Source organism: Micromys minutus, assembly GCF_963924665.1.
Source record: "Micromys minutus genome assembly, chromosome: 11".
NCBI lineage: Eukaryota > Metazoa > Chordata > Mammalia > Rodentia > Muridae > Micromys > Micromys minutus.
The window spans coordinates 33359274-33387232 of NC_137980.1; the positions used below are offsets into that span (position 1 = coordinate 33359274).

A 27959-nucleotide genomic window follows, 5' to 3' on the forward strand; every position below is an offset into this window, starting at 1 on the left:
GATGGAGCTGTTCTACCCTTCTGCAGCTACTTTGAGTAGTTCTTTTCCTTTTGCTTGCTGTAAGAAACTCACTCATTCCAAAAGCCTGAAGTGCGGCCATCAGTAAGCCAGTCTCCTGACCACACGGAGCAGCAGATGGGCGAATGCTGGAGGAGGGTCTGAGAGGCTGTGTGGGGAGCGACTTCAACTACTGGACACTACACAAGAGGCAAGCGAGAAGCATAAAAATAAGGGTTGTTTCTGTGGGCTATGGAAAAAAGATGATATAAATGGGCAGAAGACAGACTTCCTGGAGAAGTGGAACTATTCTGCATGTAACTGTAATGGAAGGTCCATCCATAGATCTGTTAAAACCCACAGAACACTTGAGTGAACCCCAAAGTACTGATTTCTGCACAGTCCGTGCCTCTACTCTGGCCTTCACAACACCTCAGGGGGTTAATCTCTATCTGAAGTGCAGCTTCACAGGGATGAGCATGGGTTCCTGAGAGCTTAAAGTAACTTGTTCAGATACAGAAAGCCATTAGGCAGCAGGAGGGTCCAGTTATGATCCAAAACCAGCTATTCTTCCTGGGTACAGTGGGTGAGCCCGTGTCAAACACACAAGGATGTACACCGGGACACACAGCGCTGAGGCCACATCTGCCGCTACCCTTCAGATGTTTGGGTTTGTCCCGAGGTTTTCAGCAGTTAAAGCAGCCGGAACTATAATGAGGATGAACTATTTCCAAGCTTCATGAGGGCTCACTTTTCAAGCACTGCCTCAGCCGACATGCCGTGCCCCTTGGGAGATTTTCCCACACACCAGCAGCAAGAAGTCAGCGAGATGGGGCTTTAATCATCTTATTCACACCTCTTATTCTATTTCCCTCTTATTCACACCTGTGAATAAATCTCATCCTTGACTTTGCCACCTTGGTTTTATTTTTCTCTGTGTAGGTATTTAGTGTGTATGTGTACATGTGTGCCACATGCATGCTTGGTATCCATACACACATGCCTGAAGAGAGATTGTGAGCCAACATGTGAGGGTGAGACTCCAAACCACTTAACTGCTAAGCCACTTCTCCAGCCCTGAAGTTAGCATCTTTGAAAAATACATATTATTTATTACTATTGTTATGCATGTGTTTGGTGGGAGCACCACAGTGTAAGTCTGGAGGTCAGAGGCCAGGAATTGGACCCTGGTTGCTAGAGTTATTGACAAGTGTCTTTACCTGTTGTAGCTCCTTGCCTGGTCTCCGAAATTACCAAAATCACAAACCTTCCAAGTAAGGCAAGCAGTGGCCTCATATGCTCATATAATATGACCTCCAAGAGGGGACAAAGCCCTGTTGTTTTTGTTTTTGTTTTTTTTTTTAATTTACCACCCAGTTTTGAGAATAGCCCTGTCTCCTCACATGGTGGAAAATGAGCAATTGTGAGTTTAGGTGGGCGGTGCATCAGAACTGCATACTGAGAATCTCATTGGAAACACTTGTAATCTGTAGATTGATCTGAGGCAACCAAGACTTTTAGTTGTGGCTACATCACCCCCGTGCTTCTGTGATCTTGGTTAAACGTTTTATTGATGACTGCAGTGCAAATGTCATGTGAGCGGATTGTTTCAGGGAAAATGACAATCTCACGGTCCTAGGTTCTGCTAACTCCCTGAAAGCAAGGGGAAGCGAATAACAAACAATGAAAACCTTACATCTGCCAAAGTCAGCAGAGCTTTCCGGAAGTCTCCAGACGTTTCAGAACTAATGTCATCTCCGAGGCTCTTCTTATACACTGAAACCAAATAAGAACACGATTCAGTCCTGAGGAACTAAAACAGACCTCCGCAGAGCAGAGGGCAGTGACCGAGGTCCCTTCTGTTTGGCTTCCCGATGCTCTGCGTGTTTAGAGGCAAACAACGGGAAGAACTGTGGTTCTAGATTGTATTGTGGTTCATTCTGACAGTGTCTCTGATGAATGCGCAGGACAGGAATCTACCAACTGGCTTTAGTTTCCCCATTTATTCATCCTTCACATGAAGGGTCCTCATCTTAAGCAGAGGTAATTCACACAGCCTGAAGCTGTGCTCTTGGTGTCCTGTGAGCTGGGTGCAGGCCAGTCACTAAGTTCTTCATCATATGTAGGTGGGCACGAATGAGTTTGCTGGGAAATCTGGTCAAAGGATGAGCCACAGCCACCATTTGAGTCTTCTTTGATTTTGTGGGGATGGAGGCCCAAGGCTTAGACGTTGTCCATCACTATGAAGGATAGGGCCTGAGTCTCTGAAAGTTTTGAGATGCTATGGACATAGAATTGTCAATCTCCCAACCTCTACATATAAAAGAAATAATGGTAACGTGTAAGTCATTGCTGCTTGCACGTTACAGTTTTATTGAATCTAACCTTTATCTCTTTTTTTTCCGTGTTGAAATGATGATACTGACAAATTTATTTCAAATGTTTTGATTTACTAAAAAATCAACATGAAGAAAATATTGGAAATGGTAAAATAAAATATGCTAAGCCACCAAGGTTAGAAATATTTGTGAAACTCCTTTGAACATGAAATTCTATATCACACTGTGCAGTGGCCTGTCTATGGTCCCTGTACATCATTTTGTAGAAAAATAAGCTGCACAAGTAGAAACCTTTTTCTTTCATGTCAAGAATCAGTATTTGAGGAATGATGGATGATAGGGACTTTATAGCTGGAAGAACAATAAGGAAGCATGAGCAGTATCAGATTACTTTTTTATTTTTGAATTTATAATATAATTATGTCTTTTTTTTTTTACATTTCTCTCTCCAAAACCTTCCATAAACTGCCCATAGCTCCTTTTTAAATGAATGGACTATTTTTTTAAATTGAATATTATTACATGTGTAGATGTATATATACCTATATTCCTTTTTTTCTTATTGAAAAACTTTATTTTAAAAAACAAAGATAAATGTACAAATTTTTAAGCATTTTTACATAAAAGTATACAAATACATTTTTTAAGGTTATAATTAAGTATTTGTGGGTACATATACATACACATATAAGAAATCACCTTATGAAATACTTCTAGATTACATTAATATTGCTCAAAAATAAGGAATAAAAAAGTAACCAATGCCAGTGTTGTGTTCACATATTCTAGTATACACTAATCTAATATACATGCAGCAGTATACACTAGCTGTAGTCTCTTTTGCATAGCAAGTGGTAAACTGTGCTCACTTTTAGTTTTATGAAGGCCAAGTTGATGACCTACTTTAATAGATTCTTGTGTATGGGTCACAATTTCCCATTATGATGGAGCCCTGTAGGACTCTGCAAGTGTTTTGTACCCTCAATAACTTTATACCCTTTATTAACTCATGTGTGTGTGTGTGTGTGTGTGTGTGTGTGTGTGTGTGCCTGCCACAGCTCATGCATTAGGATCTGAGGACAACTTTTAGAGTAAGCCCTCTTTTTCTACCATGTGGGTCCTTAGAATTTAAACCACATTTCTAGGCTTGGAGGAATGTGCCTTTACCCACTGGAGTCATCTGGAAAGTCTATGAAACTTAAATCAAATATTCCAAACACTAATTATGTATCCACCTGTGCCTTTTGTTAACCAGTTCTCTCATCTACTTCAAATCCACATGCTTCCTGCCAAGGTTCGTTCTAGGAGTGAGTGGAGAGCAGCAGGCAGGGAGAAGATAGAAACACATGTTGCCTCCTGTCTTTGCTGTATGTTCTGCCCTGAGAGGCAGCCATGGCCTCTGTAGCAAGCTACCTAGAGGACAACAGAGGCTCCAGCTCCAGACAAGCAAGATCCTCCTAGAAATCTGAACTCTTCCTTAGAGTTCCTAGCATACCAGCACAGGGCTGGTGGTTTCCTCCTTCCGAACTTACAGTTTCAGAGAATCCTAACTTCTGTGCCATGGAGTTCTTAACTTTGAACAGATTGGGTGTATCACCATCTATCTTCCATTTCTGTTCCTTTTCTATTTTCCAAAAATGCTAATGTAGTTATTTCTATTAAACTCTCTCTGTTAAAATGCGTAGTGTGGTTTGTGTTTTTCTGACTGGACCCTAATTTGTACACCAGTAATAAATTAGTCACTTATTATTTAGGTATCTATCATTTAATAAGAATTTCTAAAAATAACCTTTCTAATATCCATCTAGGGCCCAGGGTTCCCCTTTCGATGAGTTTTCACAGCAGAAATTTTCTCCTGAAAAATGTGAATTTAGAGAACATGGCAATGTCAAGGTCCTTAAAGAACTTTGTGGATATTGTGTAATCCACAATTGATCCTTTGTTCTTGGGATAAATCCTTTAGGTCTCTCTCTCTCTCTCTCTCTCTCTCTCTCTCCCCCCGCCCCCCGTGTGTTTTGTTTCCTCTGCATGTGTGTGTGTCTCTCTGTGTGTGTGTGTGTGCATATGTCATATGTGTCTTGTCATTAGGCTGTCCATAAGTCACTTTCTTTATAGCAAAACTGTAGATTGTCCTGAAGCTGTTGTATTTTAATGTTAATTCCACTTCCACAAGAAGGGCTGGCTAGTCACGTGACCCCAACTGAACCTTCCCATTTTAATTAGTAAAATAAAGGAAAGCCAGTGACGGGGCGGGGCAAGGGAAGGAGAGAGGGCTGAGAGCTCTGAGGAGGGGGTTAGAGGTTGTGGCAACGTGGAGCTTCCCAAGGACCAACTGGACCCAGGTGGGATTGATTGGTGTTAAAATGCTATGAACATTAAGGATTTTACAGGTCTAATATTTCATATAGAAGAACATTTTGTATCTTTGTCTATTTGATGCAATCTTGTTGTGTAGAAGATTTGTGGATTGAGAGCTAAATATATTAACCTGTATGAAAAGCTATCAGGCTGGAGAGTTGTGTTTGTGTGGGATTTTTGAGGTAGAGAAACACCCTGGGACGGAGGCAGAGAGTAGACAGTAGAAAACCGCCAGGGAAGGGAGTTGCTTGGATAAGTTGAGTCATGGTGGCAGCTCAGATTGGGGGCCAGAGTAGCATGTGGCTCCAAACTATTGTCGGGCCAGAAGAGCGAGACCTAAGGGCTGGTAAAGAGATAAACTATTTTCTTTTTTTAATATTGACTGCAACACAAAACTGTCATTGGGAGTACTGCACTTTCTTGACTTCTACTAGTCTTCTACTGAGCTACTGAACCTGAGCATGCAGTGAGAACGCGGGATTGCAGGCAATTGTTTAGAGGTATGTGTGCCCTGGGAATGTCTGAGCTTATGTCTGAGCCTGAAGTGTGGTGGCTGAGAATCACCTATGAGATCGTACCACCCCTGAGAAGAGTCTGAATTGCAAAGTGGGAACTTTCTAATTTTACACACCTAACAGACATCAGCTCTAAATGGCTTACCAAACTTCCCACACCCAAACTCATGAGTCTGAGTGGTTTGTAACTTATAATAGAAGTACACAATGATTTGAGAATCTGATGTTGATGAAAATGGTTGATTCAATTAAGTGAATATAGAGGGCAGAGGTCTCTGAGGCAAGGGTGCTAGAAACACAAGATGGTCACCCCACTGTTACGGAGCAGATCACATTCTAACCTGCCCTGGAAATGCATAGTAGAATGCATCTTTCTTTTCCTACTTCCTGCCTTCTCAGATGCTAGGAGAACCAACCTGAATCACACACACATGATCAGTGGTGAAAGCAAGAAGAAAACAAGGTCACCTGTATAATAGGCCTGCGAGATCTCCTTCATCTGCCTGCTATTCCTGGTTGTTAAGATTTCAATCAGAGTACCTTCATCTGTGCCCATGCCCTGACAAAGGAAAAAAAAATCTTATCTTTAGAGCACTTAAAAAATTAATTTCATGCTTTTCAGTCTTAATTTTGTACAGATGAAAGAACATCTCTAAGTAAATCAGTGTAAGACCTCATATTGCTCTACACTAGGTTTTTGATTCTCCATGCATTTTAGAATTAAAATAACAAGTCATCTGGAGTATACTGACATCAGATTTTTCAAGAAAGTACCCCATTGTACTGTGAAAATAGTAAAAAATAATTATAGGGAGGAAGATTATAGGGGAAATCGCCTGAGTCATTAAAGGTCCTCTAACAGGATTAGCCCCGGAAGCTGATGTAGCACTCTGTTTAGAAAGAGCTCCACAGCAATTTTGAATGTGTTCATCTTTGCATCTCTGGCAGGGTTGGTCAGCATCTCCCAGCTTTCTCACATACAGAGTTTTTCAATTCTTCAGTAAATGTTGTCATGGGGCTTGCTGGCTTGGAGCCCAGCTACCTCTATTTATATCATTTATATCAAGCCTCATTTATATCAGGGTCACTGACTCACCTTGTGGAGCTATTTGCGGTAGGATTTGATCAAATAAAGCCAATGGAACTTATAAAGAGATTTGATTGTGGCCAGGATGCCTGCCACTGGATGCATCCCTACAACTCAATTCTAGCCCACAGATATGTGTAGAATATCACAGGCAGGCAGGTCCTAGGCACGCCCTCATAGAGAGGCTGTAAAACCGTCCTTATCCTCTATGCTTTTCACACAACTACGGTTGTGTTGTAGATTGGTTCTAATGCTTGGAATCAATCGGGAATCTGTGTGTCCAAATGCTAAAGGTCCTTATCCCCAGTTGGGTTTTGATTGATCAAGAAAGATGCCAGCAGCCAATGGCTGGACAACAGAGGCAAGGAAGGACTCTTAGAGCTGCATGAACTAGGACACGTGTGGGAGGAGACAGAGGATAACCAGGGTGGAGAGGGGAATAGACGAGGAGTCAGGTAAGAGAGAGAGAGAGAGAGAGAGAGAGAGAGAGAGAGAGAGAGAGAGAGAGAGAGAGAGAGAGCGCCAATGAGCCATGTAAGAATTTGGGTAAGTGGGCACTAGCCACTTCCCCACATGGGCCTGGGGTAGCAGGGAAAGGTTTAGGAGTGCCCAGCCTTTGAGGTAGCCAAGGCATTTTAAAAATAAGCTAATGTGTGTGTGTCTTTCATTTGGGGATCCAAAGATAGCTCCTAAGCAGGTGTGTGCATGCGATCTGTCAGGAGCCAAAGCAGCAAACCCACTGCAACAGGGTTTTCAACTTTAGTCAAGAAGTAGAATCTTGGGGCTGAAGATGGGAGAGCCTAGGACCGAAAGATCCTTGATAATGAGACCATCATCATTCTCAGTCTGGGATCCTTACTGTGAATTTCTTCTTAACAAAGGGAACATTTTCTAATACTTATTGGTGAATCTGATCATAAGAATCACACCTGTTAAGCTTCTCCCATATGGAAGTCATTGATACACACTGCTCACATTTCACTTTGAGACTATCAGTGGAAAAGGGGGTTATTGGTTAACAGCCTCCAACTTCCAGACCTTTGGGTTTGCCTGAGTTCATGATAAGGTTCTGTTGTCTCTGGTCACCCAGTCAGATGCTAATCTGTGTGTTACTGAGAAGATACATTTTGACTAGAATTAAAGTCCATTAACAATTGATTTTAAGTGGGACACACTTTAGATACTATGCATTCTGTTTGGTCCCATTGCATTCTAAGAGCAATGCCAGGGCTTCCCTAAAGACAAGGCTGTACCTGTGGGTAGCATCTTCAGAGACTGCTCCAGTCTTCCCTGACCACCTACCCTGCAATCATGGGCTTACCACCCAGACTCACAAGGCATACCTAGTTCCTTATAATCAATTTCTTAATATATATGTTCTGCCCAATAGCTCCATTTCTCTGGGAAATTCCAGCTGGAAGAATTAAAAACAAATTCATAGACAGACATGGACCAGAATCTGATGGGTGATGAAGGTGATACGAAGTCTGGAGTGTAAGTGATCACTGGAGAATTAGGGAAGTCTCACTTGAAAACACCTTTTATAACAAATTATAAAAGTAATTTGGCTATCCCAGAGAGAATAGTTCCAGAATGGGCAGAAATGGGGATGAAGGGATCTACTTAGGTACTGATACAGTGTAAACGAGAGATGCTGGTGGCTGCCAGAATCCATTGATGGAGATAAGTGGCTTCCATCCTACAGCCCACTCTCTGGGATGTGCTTGATGTAGTAGACTTTAGAGCAGAGCACACAGATTTGTTGAAAGGTGTGGGGGTTCTGAAGGGTAAAATAAAACAAGGGGCTAAAATAATACAAGGCATAGGACCTAAATAATGGATGGATAATGGCATTTACATTCAATCAAAGAAAAGAGAGACTGAGTAGTTAAAAAACGGAAACCGTTACCATTCATGCAGCCCAGGGATATCTGGGCTCCAGGTTGCCCAGAGTTCAGCAGAATCACCCCTCCCTTTAAAGAGGACAATAAAAATGGTGTCCAAGCCCAGCAAGCCTGAAGCAGGTGTCCTGAGAGTTCCCTAATTGACAGTGGAGTCTAGCGAACGTCAAGAGCTTTTACCTTCATGGACTTCTTCAGTTGCTTGGCATCAAACACGGCTGGTGCAGTAACAAGAGCAACCATGATGTGCTCAAAGTGGCCGGAGAGATCACCCTTCAAGTTATCTTTCAGCTCCTAAAATAAAAACCGTAAGGAGGAAATAAGGAATTATGTTTCTTTTCTTCAGCAACTGCCTAGGGAAGGAGAAATGCAAGTATAAAGATGAGACAAAGCACAACCATCCACAGGGAATAGCAGGAATGCTGAGATATCAGTGGATATTAGTCTTCCTTTTATGAAGATTCCACAATGCCCAGCCTTACAGAGACATCTGCAAAGCCCAACGGAAGCTTCACAACTGCACCAGAATGCCATTCTCCCAAGTACCTGCTCATTACATATTATACACACATAACCAAATCATCACCCCACACCCCCACAAATACGCACAATTAAAGTAATAACTGAAAAATAGAAAAATGGGATGAGTGCGTGTCCTTGGTACTGTTGATGCTTGGGCTGGGGAGGGGAGGAAGGGGAGAGTCTTGCTTGCAAACTCTCTGTTTAAGTGCCTTGCATCTCAAGGACCCCGCTGGGCTCCAAAGAGGAAGAGCAGGACAACAGCTGGTTGGTTTTTTTTTTTTTTTTTTTTTTTTTTTTTTTAGTGGATCCTGGACATTTCAAGCAGGAGCCTGGCGTCCTTTGGGACTGTTTTCATACATTACATAAGAAGTCTGTCTCCCACCTAAGGACAGAGACGTGGTTTCTATTTTCAATATTCAAAGGAGTGATATGAAGTTTTATTTCCAGGCCTGATAGAAAGGCTAGCAGCCTCCCAGGCAGTTCTGATGATACAGGCCATCACCATCACCACCACCATCACAACACACCATCACTGTCACCATCACCATTACCACCCACCATCACCACCCACTATCACCATTACCACCCACCATCACCATTACCACCTACTATCACCATTACTACCCACCATCACCATCATCACCTACCATCACCACCACCACCCACCATCACCATTACCACCTACCATCACCACCACCACCCACCATCACCACCCACCATCATCACCCACCATCATCACCACCACCTACCATCACCACTCACCATTACCACCTACTATCACCACCACCCACCATCACCATCACCACCTACCATCACCACCACCACCCACCATCACCATCACCACCCACCATCACCACCACCACCCACCATCAACACCCACCATCATCACCCACCATCATCACTACCACCTACCATCACCACCACCACCCACCATCACCATCACCACCCACCATCACCACTCACCATCACCATTACCACCCACCATCACCATTACCACCTACCATCACCACCACCACCCACCATCACCATCACCACCTACCATCATCACCCACCATCATCACCATCACCGTCACCATCACCATCACCATCACCACTAACCATCACCACCACTATCATCACCCACCATCATCACCACCACCCACCATCACCACCACTCACCATCATCATCCACCAGGGACACAGTGGGTCATGAGATGGGGCCATGTATCATCCTTTGCTTTAACCACAGCAGGGTTTTTTTTTTTTTTTTTTTTTTTTTTTTAATGTTTAAATGCTACAATGTACTGCCATCTGTCCTTAACCCAATGGCAAAGAAATCTTATTTCACATTCTCTCCTCCCATCACACAATGAGAAATGGCTGTTTGCCCTTGGCCTTGACTGGCATTTCCTCCACACTTTACAGAGCTCTAAAAGGCCAATGGGCCTTCATGTCACCTACATGAATGACAGGGGTCCTGGTCCAGATGCTTGGCAATTTATTTCAATGGGTGCTTAAGGTGCCCAATCAACACCAGACATTTAAAGGTACCATGATGCAATGCTTATGCCTAAGATGCTCACCCTAATAAAATTAAGGAATGTGAAGATAAATTACAACTCTATTGTACTGTATATTGAGTGTGTGATAAAGGAGTTTGAAAGCCCAGGGGACTGGAGAATGCCTCAGGAGTGATGTCTGATCTGATGCTGATGCTACACTCCTTCCTTCCCATACTTCATGACCCACAGCAGCCAAAATCATTTATCTTCTTTGTTGTGCTGGAGATGGAGCACAGAGCCCTAGAAATGTCAGGGAAGTACTGTACCATTAAGCTAAATCTCCAGGCTCCCAAATAATCTCTCAATACTAAAAGACCAGATGATATTATTCCCCACTTACACCCTTCCAGGGACTCCCTTTTGTAGAATAAAATCAAAATCAAGACTGTGCGTGAGGACACAAGGTAGTGGTTCTCACCCTTCCTGATGCTGCAACACTTTAATACAGATCCTCACGTTGTGGTGACCCCAACCATAAAATTACTTCATTGCTACGTCATAACTGAATTTCGCTACTGTGATGAATTGTGATGTAAGTGTTTTGGAGTTAGAGGTTTGTCTGAGGGGTCAAGACCCACAGGTTGAGAACTGTTGACGTACATCTGCAATCTCAGCACCGGGAGGGAGGGATGCTGAGGTAGGAGGACCATTTGAATATGGAAGCTCAAGACCAGACTAACAACATGTCAACCCCCCCACGCCAAAACCCACAAATAAAAATGTCTAGTAGCCATGCGCGATGGTACCCCTCTGTTTATGTCTAGCCGCCTGAGAGCCGAGGGTGGGACAAGACACATAGTGACACCTGAAACAACTTTTAAGAAGCTCCAGCATCACACGGCTACCTTCTCTGTCTCATTAATGCCACACTCCTGCTAGACTGGAGGTCTATCTCCCCACGCTTCCAGCAGCCTGCTGCCCAGACCTTTGCATTTGCTCTGCCCGCTGCCTGCCCTGTGCATCTGCCGATGGAACAGGTCAGAGCACAGCTCTGACTGTCCTAGCAACCAGTCAGGCAGCAGCACCCTGCTGACATCACTGTGGTCAGGAAGCCCACTGGTTACACTCCACCATGTCACCTGATTTACATATGTATCACACTTGCAATGACTGAGTTTATTATTATGTTTCTGATAGGAGGCTAGGCTAGCTCCAGAGAACACCATTCAACAAAGAGATGACAAACTGTGTGTCAGTGGCAGCCTTGTTCTTATATAGCTATTTTCTGACATTTAATAGGTTTTCATATGCTGAGTTCCAGAGCCCATACTTACATAACTATTTTAAAATTAAAAAGGGAAATTAAAGGCTATCTAAGGCTGTTTCCTCAGGTATCTATCTGGCCAGATCACTCTTTGTTGGAGGACTGTTCTTCATATTATATGACACTCATCAGTAACCTCTACATACTGAACGTTAGAATCGCCCTCTAACCCCAGTCTGACTTGGGGTTACCTTGAGACTAGGGACATGTCTCCATTGGTAGAGTACCTGCCTAGCGTTCACAAAGACCTGGGTTTGATCCTCAGTACCACATAATCCAGGCCTACGGATTCCTGACTATAATCTCAACACTTGGGAGTTAAACACAGAGGGAGCTCAAAATAATCTTCAGCTACTTTATGAGATCCAGGCCAGTCCAAGCTACATGAGACCCTGTCTCAAGAAAGTCTCCCTTCCTGTCACGTGTGTCCTGGGGAGGGGACTCATTGATGACTTGCAGGCACTGCTCTAAAGCAGTTGATCTCAGCCTTCCTAATGCTGCAACCCTTCAATACAGCTCCTCAGGTCGTGGTGACCCAACCATAAAATTTTTATTGCTACTTTATAACTTCAATTGTACTTCTGTTATGAATCATAATGTAAATATCTGATACACAACCCCTATGAATGGGTCATTTAACACCCAATGGGGTCGTGACCCACAGGTTGAGAACTACGGCTCTAAAGCACCGTACTTTACTCCACCATGAAGAAGCAAAAGCCCCCAAATCACTGACACAGTAAAAGCCAAAACCTGGACCAAGAGTCCTGGCTCTTGAGCAGATGCACAAGGTAACTTCTTCCACACTCGTCTAAAGCCAAAGATCGGTGATCGGTGATCAGTGATCGGTGATCGTCTCTTCACGGCCTGCAGTGTTCATGGACTGTACCTGTTCATATGCTGCCTGATACTGCTTGACAATCAACTGCCGCTGGGCATTCGACCGCTCCGTCAGAATGTTGATGAGAGTCTTCTCGTCAGTTCCTAAATGAGAACAGTTATTTTACAAGCTGAGGTTTCTTCTTAACCTGTTTCAAACAACAGAATCTGGGATCCAAAACAAACACAGGCAGGAAAGCATCTTAATTGTTAGTTTCCAGCTTCTTGCTGGGTTAGAATCTGTCTGTTTGCAGTTTGTTTGTTTTTGTAAAGGAAATTTATCTGGGTGATTTGAGGACTAGAAAAATAAAATACAGTCAAATCCTTGTTTACTCTTTCCTACGCATACAGAGAGGATCATGGAAAAACTGTGCTGAGATAATTAAATATCCATTTGAGATAAAATGAAGTTAGATATCCCTAAATGTTCCCCCCACAAGTCAATTGCACATAGACTGGAGATCAAATAAAAAAGCAAAAGTTCTAAACCTGGGAGGAAAATGCAGAAGACCTTTATGATTAAAATGGTACAGTAGATGTAAATCCTAGGGAAAATATTACTAAGCTTGATTTTACTAATGTTAAACCTTGATGAAATGGACATTAACATGATACTTTTTGGGGGGATGGGAGCATGGACCAGGGGCTGGACTGGGAGGAGGAGGATGTTTCTGTGGCTGAGAGATTTTATTTATAGAAGTTTATCTCCAGGACTAAGAGAACTACTGATTTTTATAATCATTTTGGAGAACAATTTGGCAAAATTTCTAGTTTAAAAACAAGCATTCTGCTAATCTGAACCCAGAACTCACAATCCCAGAGAAATACTAGCAAATGTGCTCAACGAAGTCTAACCAGAACATTTACCAAGGACATTTACACCATAATAGAAAAGAGTTATAGGCAATTTGAATGTTTCATCAACATTTCCAGTTTATGATATAATATACAATAGACTTCTGTGCAGTTAAAAATTAATGACCCGGAGCCAAACATATCAACATGAGTAAATCTCAAAAACTTTATGTTAAGAGGTAAAAACAATCAGCCGAAGAATGGATGGTACAGTTCTCTGGTTTTACCAGTTGGGACTGTAGAAACCAGCATATACTTGGTATGTAGCTGTGGGATTGGAAGCCCATAAGTGGAAAGTCTAATTCAAAGGTGACTCTCGGCAATGGGGTGACATAAAATCTAGAAAGCCTGGTCAGGAGCTGTATCTGTCAGGATCTGTGATTCTGATGGTGTTAGGCAGTTGAAGGAGCTGCGGTGGGGTTGGCAGGATTTAACTGAGTGAACATTACAGAAGCTTTATTTACTGAGACTCGGCTCCCGTGCACTTCTTCACTGCTTCACACTTTAAACTATCCCCTGACAACTTCTCTAGTTCAGGACCCAAACTGGGCCAGCTGGCTTTCCAGACAGGAACTCTCCTGGCTTGTCAACAGCGACATAGGAGCGGCAAAGCTTCACTCACCAATCCCTCTCATTGCTTTCCGGAGAGCGTCAGCATCCACTGATGAACTAAAGCCTGGATAATCTCTTATGGTTCCTCGAGGTCCAACCTAGAAGGAAGTTACCACTAGTTCAAAACCACATTTTTATTTATGTTGTAGTCATATATATTCAACTTAATGTGTGTCTCACACGGTCACTGATAAAACTATATAAAAGTATTTGTTTGTTTTAAATTCCACTGCCTTCAGTCGACTCTGTGTGACTAAATGAATGCTCACTGAACCAAGGCCTGAGCACAGCCCACAGGCAGCACGCTCTGAGGATTCTATCAGAGGTCTGGTACTGGCACAGTCCTGGAGAAGATGCCTGCATCTTTGAATCTGCATACTAAATACCTGGAGCAAATGCTTTTTAAGTTGTTAGAAGCACAGAGCAGAACACTTCCAGTTCTCTAGAAGAGCAGCAAGTGCTCTTAACTGCTGAGCTATCTCTCTAATCCCCTGGGCATAAGCATGTGGGAGACCTGTGGCAGCCTCGTTTCTTGCTGTTCCTGGTATAGTGCAAGATCTCCCATCTCCCTCTTGGGAAGCCTCCCTTGCTGTGTGGGACAAACCACATACATCTAACATTGCTTCTCTAGGGCAATGAGCTGTTTCAACATCAGAGACTCTGAAGGCTGCAGGATTTCAAGTCCCTATATACAAGCTATAAGAAGACTTAAATCCTCTTCATCCACCATATTCCCCAGAGAGGATTCTGAGTAAGCCACTCATCACATCTTACAAAGAGGAAGCAGCTGTGGTTCGGATATTCTGGGATGTGTGAATTAAAAATGTTAACCACTGTCCTTGGGGAACCCTACTCTAAAGAATCAGTAAACGAAAATGCTGTTGAGACTGCTGGCTTTTATGCAGTGCTTAATGGGTGTGTGGCGGTGGCTCCAAGATTCTTGTCTGGGAACTCCACTGACATCACTGCAAGAATAGCAGAGCATATTTGTTATAAACAGCTACGTTACTAATTTTAAGCACATAATTAGAAACATGACCATGAGCTGAGAAAGAACATACTACAGAAGATTAAAATATTCTAAAGTTGCTGAATAACTAACTACAAGACAACCAAAAGGATGCTGAAGATCTTCAAAGTCAACATGTCCTCATATAGTATATTCTGACCTTTTCAATAGAAATCTGTGCTAATAGCAGTAACATCTGACATTCCCTTTTTAAATGGGGCTTTCTACCCTGTTATTGAATGGTATTGGCTGTGTTGTTGTGAATTAATATGGTGCCACTTACACTCTTCTAAAGTGTCTATTTTCATGAAAAGAACATTATCTTGTCACATTAAAGCGAATGGAAAATTAATGTACTGGCACAGTAGAGACGAGAGCCTGCTGACTCCATAGATGAGACGGAACAATTGGTTTCAATGTTGTCAAACATTGTTTAAAGTGCTCTAAAGGAAAAAAAAAAAATTGAAAACTAACAAGATAGAATGTGCCAGATCTAAAGAGAAGAGACGCGATTTAATCGGTCACTTTAACGTCATTCTTCAGAGTTCAAGGCTTAATAAGCTTTAAACTGGCAGAGACAACTGACTTCATTACTGTCCACTCCTACCTGGGAGCTCTCACACATCCCTTCCCCACAACCCCTCTGTTTGATGCTCTGGAAGGACTCATTAGGTACCCTATGCTAGGCACCTTACATATGTTAAATACAACCTACTGTAGTCCTGGTTCTACGCAAGATTGACTCGGAGTTAAATGGCATCAGGACTTAAGGAGGGTGCAGAATTCGCTCTCATCCTTTCAGCTAGCTGAGTTACAGCTCTGAGTTTGAACATAATCTGTGCTGCTCTAGATCATCCCTATGTTTCTGGGATCGTGCCTCTGTATCTCCTGAGGTGACATTTGAAGATGCATGTGACTGTGCCCTGGATATACCTCAGATAGCCTGAATTTTAGTTTTAGGAACCAGGTGCTAGGTTCTACTTTCTTAGGAAGCTCACTGGTGTGAGTCTATGCCACTAGGATACTGAACATGGCTTCTTCTGAATACAAGAAGTCAATGTGGTGGGTCCTTAATGTTCATTATATGAAGACGAAGTCCTAAGTCATCATGCAGCTCTTTTCCAGGAGAAGGCTTAGATGGGAGGAACAACTTACATAATAAAAGGGGTTTTCTCCTTTTCCTTCCTTCTTTCCCTCCCCAGCATGCACGCATACCAGTCAACTTGAAAGAAGCCATTGGAATCTTGCTTTTATTTACTTGTTTATTTTTCTGTGCAGCAATCAAACCCCAGGGCCTCATACAGGACAACGAAGCGCTTTACCACTGAGTGAAAACCCTGCCCCAGAACATGGTAATTTGAAGTAGAATATTGGAAAGTGTCTTAGTCACTTATATGAATAATATTATAGGATTTACTTGGTGAGACTTGGTTATCCAGGCCATCCATCAATATTTATATGATATATCAAAACTGATTGTAAAATACATAACCAGACTCACATTGCTTAATGCATACTAGATAATGAACAAAAGATTATACAAACATCTTAGATTTCTTCAGTGATCTTAATGAGGTAGATTTGAGGGAGTTGGGAGATACTGCTTAGCAGTTAAGAGCATGTGCTATTCCAGAGGACCTAAAGTTTAGTTCCCAGCGCACAAATCGGGAGTCTCACAAACATCTGTAACTCTAGTTCCAGGGGTTCCAATGCCTCCAGAGGCACCCACCCTTGCATTGAACGCCCACATGCTGACACGTGCCCACCTACACAGAACGTTATTGGTGAGGAAGGCGCCTGGACTCAAAGTCACTTCCATGTGAACAAAGTGCCCACATTCTACAGCACATCACTTCGCAGGGGCTGGACATTAGGGAACTCTACCTCAATGGTTCTCAAAATGGCTTCCTGGATCAACTCCATAGGAACCTGCTGGAATTTCCAGAGATGTAAATGCTCAAGCCGTAGCTCGCTTTCATAGAGCCCACAGTTGTGAGGTGGGACTCAGCATCTGGCTTCATGAGACCCTCAGAGATTTCAATGGACCGCCAATGGTATAACCAAATTTGTGCTTCCTTCTCTGTCACCCAGACACCTAGAATAAAGCCAGCAAGCAAGAGCTGCACATTGCACGGGTGGACGCGGAACTCAATAATGAGGTATTGTGTTAGGAATGTTGATATGTACAGCCAAAGCTCTTTGGATTTCCTGTTACATTGCAGCCTTCATGTTTTGTCAGAGAAGACACATTCATTGAGTTTTAGTTGAGGTAATTTCACTAGTACTATAGTCAGTGCTAATGGGGAACATCGCATGAACACTTGGTTAATGCCATTTTCAAAATCATGCTTGGTCAGCGTTCCACCTACTTTCTTATGCATATTTAGTTTCTTCCCTTTTCTCACACTTTACCTTTAAATGCTCACCTCCCCCCACCCCCCAAAAAAGGATGACGAAACCTACTGGGAAATAAAGTAATGGAAAGAATGAAGTAAGATCAAAAATGGGAATTCTTTATAATAAGGACTGTTAGTTGCCATGTGTCTAGAACTCTGCTAGGAACACTTTCAATTCCATGGTAAACACAGAAAGCAGGCACTTAACCCCTGAGCCTGGATGGCCAGAGAGAGACTTGAGAACTTTGTCCAGGTTGATACCACCAGATAGTCCCCCTGCTGTTGCTGTCTTCAGTTCACTAGTCTATCTAGACTAATACCACCTTCGAATCTACCTTATGCCAGTAGAATCTTCCTTACTTCCCAAAACCATCCTTGGGCTAGCCACAGAGCATGGTGCCCTGAAGCTACTGGCATGGCCAAATTACCCTCATGGTAACTGTCTGCTGTTACCTTGGCTGACCATTCTCACTAAACATGGCTGCACCTATTTCTTCATGGACTGCGTACCAGACCTGCGATAAATTGGAGCTCCATATTCAAAGGGTGGATAAAAGAGAAACATGGGGTGCCAACTCTGTTAACGCAAAACATATTTAGAGGCCAAATGAATGGCAGTCACCGCGAGCATTCCGAAAGTGAGGCAAAGCCACACCACACACGTCATTTCATAGAGCCCCATAAAAGCCAGATCCAAAAATTAAGACTCAGGACTCAAGGGCTTTCAAAGAGCCTGGGAGAAATGCTTACTTTCTGTGCTCAATGTCAAGGTGCTGTGCTGGGTCATGAAGCTTTATGATACAAGAGAAAATGGAGCAGACCACAAAAACAAAGCAGCCCAAACTTGGAAAGTGTAAGGCTCTTTGTTCAATTCTTCAAGTAAGAAATGGTCTTTTAAAACCAAAGGAAGTATCTTATAAGAGGCCCTGAAATAAAACACAGTCACATGAAGCAGGTGGTATGAGACCATGACTTTCCTATACCAAAGACCTAACCAGCAGCCCAAAGGATGTAGCTGTGATTGGATGCTAGCCCACCCCCAATGTTAATGATTGAGATAAAGTCATGGTGCACAGATATGGGCCTCTGATCCAAGATGACTAGTATCCTGTAAGAAGATAGCTCTGCAAAGACAGACTGGCCTGTGGGGGCATTGTCATGATTAGTGATTAATGTGAGGGTTCAGCTCACTGTGGGCAGAGCCACCCCTGGCTTGGTAGTCCTGTGTATCATAAGAAGGCAGGCTTAGCAAGCTGGTAAACAGTACCCCTTCGCAGCTTCTGCTGAAGTTCCTGCCTCTAGTCACGTTACTCTGTGCTATGCTATTACCTGAAAGTGTGCAAAAAACAAGTCCCTTTCTCCTTAAGGCATCTTTTCACAGCAATAGGAACCTTAACTACAACAGGCTCCTCATTTTACTTGGTGTGTAAAGTGAATTTCAAAGCCAGGTCTTTCACTGAGATGTGGAAAGTGAGAGGAAAGGCAGAGATGAGTCCAGCATCTTCACACTCCTGAACATGTCTCCCACCCATGTGTGAACCTCCAAGCTCAGGAAGAGCAAACCCACTAGGAAGGAAAGAGTATTGGGATGTCTCCAACCAAGTAAGAAATACGCAATTTGGGTTCCCAGAGTTCCTCGAATGCCACCTGCTCTGGCCTGGTAATCTCTCTTCCTCACAGTTATGAACCCGGCCCAAGACAACCTTGAAATAAAAAGTGGATGGAGCTCTGAGCTTCTCTCTCTCTCTCGCAAAGCTTCCCTTCGGGAATGTTGTCATGCTCTCCCTGAGTACTTGTCCTAATGGAGATCTTCTTTAGGACTCAAGTCTCTCCATCTTCAGGACCCCATCATGGCTGCCTGTGCTCTGCTCTCTTCTGAAGGGTCTCAGCTTCCTTTGTACAGGGCTTAAACCACTTATAACATCTTCATTACTCACAAAAAGCACCATCATAGATTCTCTCAGCCTGGTACACTGCACTTTACTTGTGATCCCAAGTGAAACTGTCTTTTGACTGGAGGAACTACAGAAATGAGATCCAGTGTCCCCATCTGTCAAAGCTCACGTCCCCCAGCAAAAAAAGGAGTGGTCAGGTAGGGAAGGGCAGCCATGCTCTCTCTAACTGTCCCCAGAGACAGATAATCACAGGGAACTTCAACCCATTGGCATCCTGTAACATTTCCACCATTAAGGATCCGCTTCTCCCCCACACACCTTTTTTTATGGTCTCAGGGAGGGGAGCAAAGCAAGGGCCTTGTGCACTGCAGGTGAGCACTTGATCCCTGAGCTACATTTCCACCAACAAAGATAGGTTATTCATGTCTGCTCCATGATTGGCATGTTCAGAAAGTCCCATTTCCCCAAACTGCATCATATTCCCCAAACTATTTCCCCAGTTTCCTAGTGACTAAAGATATAATTTACCATGAAAACATCTATGCTTTGGCTTTAAGACAGTGCAGTTTGTGTCACTGCAGTTTCATTAAAGAAATAAGGGCAGGTCAGGTTTTGGAAACCCGGAGCGTTAATGTGAGTTGCACGGTGGTTCAATGAGGATACATTCAGCTTTGTCCTGGTTCTTGGCAAAGAGTTTGAAAACCGCTTGGAATTTCTTGAGAAGTAGGAGTGCCTTTGTTCTGGGCCTGAGGTGACTCATCATGGTCCTTTGACAGCTTCAGGATGGGAGCTGGTCACCAGAAAGACCACGTGATTTAGATGGTTGGGGGTTGGTGCCTGCTCTACCTCTTAGGAAGGAAAGGAGTCTGGATATTGGATTCAATGATACAATAACAAGTTTAATAATAGTTTAACCAGTCATGTCCAATTAAAACTGTGACCACTGGATCAAGGAGCTTCCCTGTTGGTAGAGATGCTAATAATATGCAAGCAAGACAATGTGCTCTATAAACACACACACACACACACACACACACACAGTCTCTTAACAGTAATTTATTATTTTATGTGCTGGGGTGTTTTGCCTGCATATATGTCTATGTACCATGTGCATGCCTGGAGCCCACAGAGGCTAAAAAAGACCCCTGGATCCCTGCATCGTGAGTTACAGACAGCTGTCATCCACGTGAGTGCTGGGAATCGAATCCAGGTCCTTTAGAAGAACAGCTAGTGAACTGAGTCACTGAGCCATCTCCCCAGGCCCTGCTATTGTGTCTTCATAGGAAGCTACATCCTCGAGCTGGAGAGACAGCTCAGTGGTTCCCAACACCCACATTAGACAGCTGACAACCTCCTGTAACATGATCTCACCCCTCTGGCCTCCCCAGACACCTGTACAGATAGATACTCATACACTGAGACACAGGCACCTACATACAAATAAAAATAAAATTTGTTTTTAAAAAGCTATCTTATAAGCAGTTCTCTATTGCAAGGCAATATCTAACAAGGAACTGTGAGTTCCAGGCCCTACACCGGGGTCAGACGAAACATCAGCAAAGACTTAAAAGCTTCGGAACAAAAGACATTCTGGTGCAACAGAAATTGCTTATCAAAATCAGTGGCAGAGGTGAGACATCTTCAGTTAGAACACAAGGAAAGCAGCCATCATATGCTGCTCTTCAGCAGGACTGGACTGAGAGTGTCTGAGACCTTCCTTGGTCATGTTCTGTCAGCAGGAGTGTGGTCAGGGCCAGTGACCCAGACTGAGGAATTCCAGACCCCTAGTGTGAAGTCAGAGTCCTGACTGCACCACAGAAAAGAATCTTGAAGAACCTGGTTTACACATGGACTTTGGGGAGAAAGAGATGGGCGTTGGAAAAGGACAGCACATATTCAAGTATGAGAGTAGCCTTTTAAATAAATAGTTCTGCTTAAATCTCTCTCTCTCTCTCTGGATAGATGGATGAATGGATGGATAGATTGGTGGATGGATGGATGGATGGATGGATGGATGGATGGATGGATGGATGGACTCCCTGCTGTTAAGGAATATGTCTCTATACAGATAGTCTGCACAGTAAGTATTATTACTTGTGCTGATATTCCTGACTTTCAGCTGGTTAGCTGGGACTCCAACCAGACCCTAGGATGAGAGGCTCCTTGCCTTTCTCGTGCCTCAATTTCTCTTTCAGTCCTGAGTTAATTACAATGAACTAACCACACACTGGTCACCTCACACTGACCCAGAGACGTGTAGGGATGGGCAGCCTAGATCACATATTTGCACTTGGGTGTGTATTTGCTTTTCTGTGCAAGAAGGAAAAAAAATTGAGAATGAGCTCAGTGCAGCCTAGGACATAAATTCCTTAAATAACAAAGTTCTTAAGTTGTCTTTCACGGACTGCCTCCAGAATCCTCTCGGGAGTAGGTTGGAACCAGCATGAAAATGGGTATGTGCAGAGGTCAGTTTGTCCAGGCAGTGACCTGTTGATGTCACAAACTCAAAATCCCCAAGCCCCCAGTGCAGCTCATGACAACTTCTCCTAGAGAATCGAGGCTCAGGAAGCTGGGTGATGCCTGCTTCTGCTTGTGCCATTACAACACTAAGACTCCCCCTTTGTACCCTCCATTTAGACAGCAGAGAATCAGTTCACATTGCCAATAGGACTGTGAGATAATTAAAGAGAATTGGTAGAGGTGTGTGTGTGTCCGTGTCCTGTGTATGTGTGCATGTGTGTGTCCTGTGTATGTGTGCATGTGTGTGTGTCCTGTGTATGTGTGCATGTGTGTGTCCTATGTGTGTGTGTCCTGTGTGTGTGTTGTCTGTATGTGTGTTTGGTGGCAGTGGCACTAAAGTAGCCCAAACTGTCTAAGAACTTTTTATCTTTAAATTAATCTTTAAATTCCTGACCCACCACCCAAGTGCTGGGATTATAGGTTTTGTATGACCAAGTGCAGCAAAACATAATTCTTATTGTTCATGCAGTGCTGAGGGTGGGACCTAGAGCCTTAGCACAGGCTAGGTGGGCACTGGACCTAGAGCCTTAGCACATGCTGGATAAGCACTGGACCTAGAGCCTTAGCACATGCTGGATAAGCACTGGACCTAGAGCTTTAGCACAGGCTAGATGAGCACTGGACCTAGAGCTTTAGCACAGGCTATGTGGGCACTGGATTTAGAGCTTTAGCACAGGCTAGGTGAGCACTGGACTTAGAGCTTTAGCACAGGCTAGGTGAGCACTCCACCAAGGAGGAACATTGCTAACTGTGTGATGCTTTACCTTCAATTATGGAGAGCGCACAGCACAGTTCCTCCTGCACTGTCCACACCTCTGCATGCTTTTCTCTCAACTTCTCTCATGCATAAAATGTAGGCTCCTGGCTTAAAGGCACAGGAGCAGAGAGGGAGACACAAGGTGGACTGACTGCTCAAGGTGCCACCTGCCTAGGGAGTTGTCAGCGATGCTCTGTGTGTGTCCTCCCTGTCCTTTCTTTTGTGCAGAGCCACTGTGTCTACTATTCCTGCAACTTCTCACTAATAACACATTCGGGCACAATTTCTACTGTCCTTTCATAGGGCTGGGTATTTTCTCCACATTCTTTTTAATAATTACATGAAAACAGCTGGAAATTAAACATGAGTAATTGGTACCTACCAGGGGTTCATTTACACTGTTTGCATATTTCCAATCATACAGACAAATCAGCTTTGACCCACGTTCTTCTACCTTCCCTCACATGTATGACACATGAGAAGAAGAATCTCTGGGATAAAGGACAGAAACATTTAATGCTGACAGCTGCTGCCCAGAGTGCTATCTGAAAGTGTGACAGTCCCCTATGAAGAGTTTGAAAGTTCCTCTTGAGTGCATAACTTTGTCTTGCTGTTTTCTCCAGTTACCCAGTTCTCAGGTAGAAAATGGCTTCTTTCCCTGTTAGGTGTTGCGTTGGCTCTGAGAGGCTCAGTATACATGTGTACTGGACTGTTGCAACTCTTTTCACTTGCTACTTTGTGTCTTGTTTCCCCACTGAGCTTAGTTTTGAAATTGCTTTAGTCAAGTCATTTGTATGTTGCAGAAATAAATCTGCCTGATGGTCTACGAATGTGTCTCCCTGAAGGTTGTCTTCTCATTCCCTTCACTGTGTTGCTGCCACAGTTACAACTTTATACATTAACAGAATAAAGAAAGAAAACATTTTGTCTTTTTGCTGTAGGCTTATGGTTTTAATGGCCTTTCCGATTCCAAAATTAATTCTAAAAGATCCATGAAACTTTATTTTTGTATAATTGTGTGTTTATTTATTTATTTATTTATTTATTTATTTAATATGTGTGCGTGTATGTGCAGGTGTGAATACATGCTCACAGTCGTGTAGGAGTTATGTGTATGCAGGCGTGTGGAGACCACCGAACAAAACTAGGTTTCATTGTTCAGGAGCTGTACACCATAGTTTTTAAGACAGGGGCTCTCTTAGGGACCTGGGGCTTGCCTCTGCAGGCCCATTGCTAACCATTCCCTCACTCATATGTCTTATGCATCTAAAATTTACTTTACTGTAAGATGGGAGATGGGATATAGATTTACTTTTTGTCCAATGAGCCAGAAGTCTCCAATTTTACTGACAGAAGAAACTATCTTTCCTAGTCTGATAGTAAAATTCATCTCTATCATTGTGTAGGCTGAATTAGACACTAAATTTATTCTCCCTCAAGGCTTCTTTGCCAAGTTTGGACCTCTATAATATCTTTAAAAACTGTTTTCTGTATGTGTGTATATAGGAAGGGGGTGTCCTTCCCATGAGGCTGAAGCTACGGTGGTTGTGAGCAGCCTGGCGTGGCTTCTGAGACCTGGATTTAAGTACTGAAGCACGCCACCCTCCTCTGAGACACTTTTTCCCACCTGTCCTTTTTACATAAGCTCTCCCTACATAGCTCAGTCTCTCCCCAAACCTGGCATTCTCCTGCCTTAACTTTCTGAGTTCTGGAGATAAATGCCACCACACTTGCTTATACTTTATTGTTTTTTAAATATGCACTAGCTTTTTTGCCATTTTTTATAGTTAACCAACTTTCAATTGTTTCTAGTAGTTTGACTTCCTGTTTGACTCATAAGCCACTGTGCTGTGAAGGCTTGGCTCTTACCCAGATAGATGCCATGACAGTTCACCTTTCTTTCAAGCGGAGATCACAGTAACCTATTAAAGAAACAAAGGAGTATTAAACGGGCAAAGCCATGCTGTGATTCAGCACACAACATTTTCAGTCCAACTCCTAATGTTTAATCCAGAAAGCAGCCTTCGGCAGTCGTAGAGAAACTTCTCCTGAAGAGGGTGTGTATCTGACAGCAGGAAAACTGTTCCCTGAGCAAGAATTAACTAAGCATTTACCAACCTCAAGCTGCTAACAGAGTCATTCGGGTTTGGTCGGCTGTTCTCAGTACACCAGTTAGACAGAGATAAGGAAGAATCAAAAGTAGAGAAAGGAGATTTACTCAAAGTGGCCCATTGGGGAGAGGAAGAAGCACGGAGGTACCGGAAGCTCCATGTCTGCCCTCAGGGTACTGGCACGGAGCAGGACACACGCACATTAAACAGCATTGCCTGAGAAGACTTCCCTGGAAATGTTCAATCTCTCTGTATTCATCTCAATAGTGTGGTAGCAAAAGGGAGGGACCTGGGTGTCCTTTACCTCCCTCCTGCCTTAGAACAGCTACAAAGAGGTCATGTTGGCTCTGAACCTTTGAGGCCTCCAGGACAGACAAACTTCAGCTCTGTGCTCAGGTTTTTTCCTTCTGGGCCTCACAGGAATGGTTTCTGGGAAGCCTTTTTTCACTTCTTATTTAAATATAGTAGTGTTGCCGGTTACAGTCCCAGCCCGTGAGGGGCTGGAGCAGAAGGATCGCCTGGTCTACACAAGGACATCACATCCCACAACGACAGCAACAAAACCAGGAGAACTGTCAGCGTCCATTACTGATGTCTTCTAACCCAGAACAGGTTGGAGAAGACAAAAAGGGGGAACTTGTTCCTACCCATAAACCAAGACAATTCCAGCTGACTTTGGGCTGATTTCTTGCCTGTACATTTTACAAGATCCAAGCTTATGCAGTCTGTTATAAACACCCATATTTACTCTCTGGGGAGGCCAGGCTAGTCCTGAGTAGCCACGGACAGGAAAAGGGTCACTTCCTTGAACCCAGGCACACTTTCCATAAGTAAACATTACTCAGATGTGCTGGCTTATCTCCAGGGTTGCCTCAGAAATACAAGCTGTTCCCACCCATCCTGGCAACAAAGTATTCTAAAACTTCAGGGGCATCTCAGGGGCAAAGTTCAACACTAAACCACATCAACAGTCACTGGAAGTACTTAGCCCTGATTTCTGCCTATTGTCTGAACCTTCTGTGCTCTCATTCTCCAGAGTATACAGTGGGTACAGGATAAGGTTCCTTCTTGTTGTCATATAGAACAGGAATTTCCATTTGGGTCCTGAATGCAGCTGTGTTCAGAGCTGAGAAGTTTCATAAGCAACTGGATCAGGGATGGTCACTTTAACCTCAGCGGCTGATCGATCCATTGGTGGATTTGTGATTTAATGGAGAGTTGGAAGACAATGGATAGTTAAAGGGTAAGACTCCCTAAAGGAAGCAGATCCTTGGCAGCATGCTTCAGAGGTCTCTATATTCTTCCTGGCACTACCCACTCCTGCCCTCTGCCTCTTGGCTGCCATGAGGGGGGGCGCTGTCCTCTGCCACTGACAACATTACCAGCTTGTCCTGCCCCATGTAGGCTGATGAGCAATGGAGTCAGCTGACCGGAACTGAACTAAAAAATCTCTAAAACCATGAGCTGAAAGAAGCCTTTCCTCCTTTTAAATTCTTCCTCTCGGGTATCCTGTCACATGGACAGAAAGCTAACACATCTCCTAATGTAAAACATAACTTGTGTCAGGATTTCCTCATGTGTAAAACAGGGAGAAAGCTGTTGCTAGTACTGGGGGGAAAAGAGAAATTATACTGTCAGCCAGCATCTTGTGTTTTTATAAGTGTCAGGTGTCAGGAAAAGTGTTAGAAAGTGAGTTCCACAAAGCCAGGGATTCGTGTAATGTTTATCCACTGGTGTATATGGAAAGACCTTATTCAGTGATTTAAACATATGTCTCAGAATAACCCAGTTAATGAGAGAGGCATCATTAACAGCATCTCTGCTTGGCACAGGAAGATGCTGGGAGCATGGGAAGGTATAGTAAAAATCCTCCCCATGTAGATATTGGGTCGACCCTACTGAACCTAGGCATCCAGATTCCAAAGGAACAAAATGTTAGTCCCCGAACTGATGCTTGAAATATAATGTAGAAATTTCGAAGAAGTCTTACTAAGCCATCCTTTAAGCTTGTGAAAGGTAAAGAATTACTCCACAGTGCAAGCCTAACGACCTAACAGTAGAGCTTTAAACACATCCTTCCTCAAGGGGATTACAGAAACTTTGTTGTACTTCCTCCTGCTCTGTTACAGATTTCTCAACACCAACATGTGTGGGGACGATGGTCTAATTTTCCTTTGTAGGCAGCCTGAAAACTTCCACCTTCAGGAAAACTATTAGCGATTCTTGACAGAATAACCTTTTAGTTTATTTTTTATGATGTTTGTGAGAAGTAGAAACTGAAGTTCTTTGGGGGCAGAACCTCTTCTCTTGAACACACCTCCTGGGGAAGATTTTTGCTTTGGCTACTCAGCATGCTGTCAGCACAGGACCCAGACTTCTATATATGGTCTTTTGCAATCACAAACCACATACCTGCATAACTCACCTGCTGACTCAGGAATGAATAGAATTCTGTTGTAATCAAAGAAAACTGTCTTTTTTAAAAAGAGAAAACCCAAAGTCCCCCAACTCTCCAAGTTCGATACCCTAATTTATCTTTCGCCTACCTATACAAAGTATACCTAAAATTCACTTGGAGGGGAGAAAGAGCTCCTGGAAGCGGTAGGAAAAAAAAGTTCTCAACACAGAACTCTGAGCAGCGGCATGAGACCGTCCCCATCCCTTCTTCTTTTAAACGTTTTCAAGACCTTTAGGAATGAGGGGCCCCCTGGATGTAAGCTTGGGCGGCAAGACCCCAAGTCTGGTACCTTCCTCAGCATGACCCTTGGCGTTTTCCCGATCCAATCTCCTCCATTTCGGTAGAAGGGAGGAGGACTGGGAGGAGGGCAGGGAAAGGACCGGTGCGGGCATCGAGCCGCGCTCACAGACCTAGGCACCAAGCGGGGAACCTGCTGCTCCTTGGGTGCAGAAGGGCGAGCGTGGGAAACTTACCCTCAGGGCGGCAGCGGAGAAGATCCGCGAAGGTGAGCGCTCCGGGCAAGCCTGGATGGCGACCCAGACTACGACCGCGCCCTTTCCCAGCCCCTCCTCCTGCCTCCCCTCACGGACCGCCCAGAACCGGCTCACAAGTGGCTCTTGGATCCCGGATCCTCTGTGCTCCACCCGCGACCCAGGCACGCCCCCCCCCCCCCCCCCCGCAAGCCCTCCCCCAGTCTCCTCCACGCCCTCCTCCGTCCTCCACCCTTCCTCCAAACCCAAACCCTTTTTTCTTTTCTTCCCCCCCTTAATCTCCCCCCACCCCCGCCTTAGGCCTCATAGGTACCTACACTAAGTAACAGTTATTTACCTAGAGGGTCCTTCGTGCCAGGCACCATTCTAAATGCTGCTTGATAGCCATGCTACAGGACAGAAGCAGTTACACTCTGATCCTCATTTTATAAGTAAGGCACAGAGGTAAAGGA

General features: G+C 43.8%; 1 protein-coding gene across 1 annotated transcript in view; it reads right to left on the minus strand.

The window, feature by feature from the left end:
* The window catches only part of ANXA3 (annexin A3), a 46323-nt gene extending 18725 nt beyond the window's left edge, over positions 1 to 27598 (minus strand). Inside the window, exons 1-7 of the mRNA XM_080925700.1 lie at positions 27490 to 27598; positions 24317 to 24369; positions 13881 to 13968; positions 12414 to 12508; positions 8378 to 8491; positions 5678 to 5768; positions 1694 to 1773 (exon numbers count right to left, since the gene is read on the minus strand). Of these exons, the coding sequence (XP_080781826.1) occupies positions 1694 to 1773; positions 5678 to 5768; positions 8378 to 8491; positions 12414 to 12508; positions 13881 to 13968; positions 24317 to 24331 (483 nt within the window). The 5' untranslated portion in view covers positions 24332 to 24369; positions 27490 to 27598. The remainder of the gene's footprint in view (positions 1 to 1693; positions 1774 to 5677; positions 5769 to 8377; positions 8492 to 12413; positions 12509 to 13880; positions 13969 to 24316; positions 24370 to 27489) is intronic.
* Between the last annotated feature and the right edge of the window lie 361 nt (positions 27599 to 27959).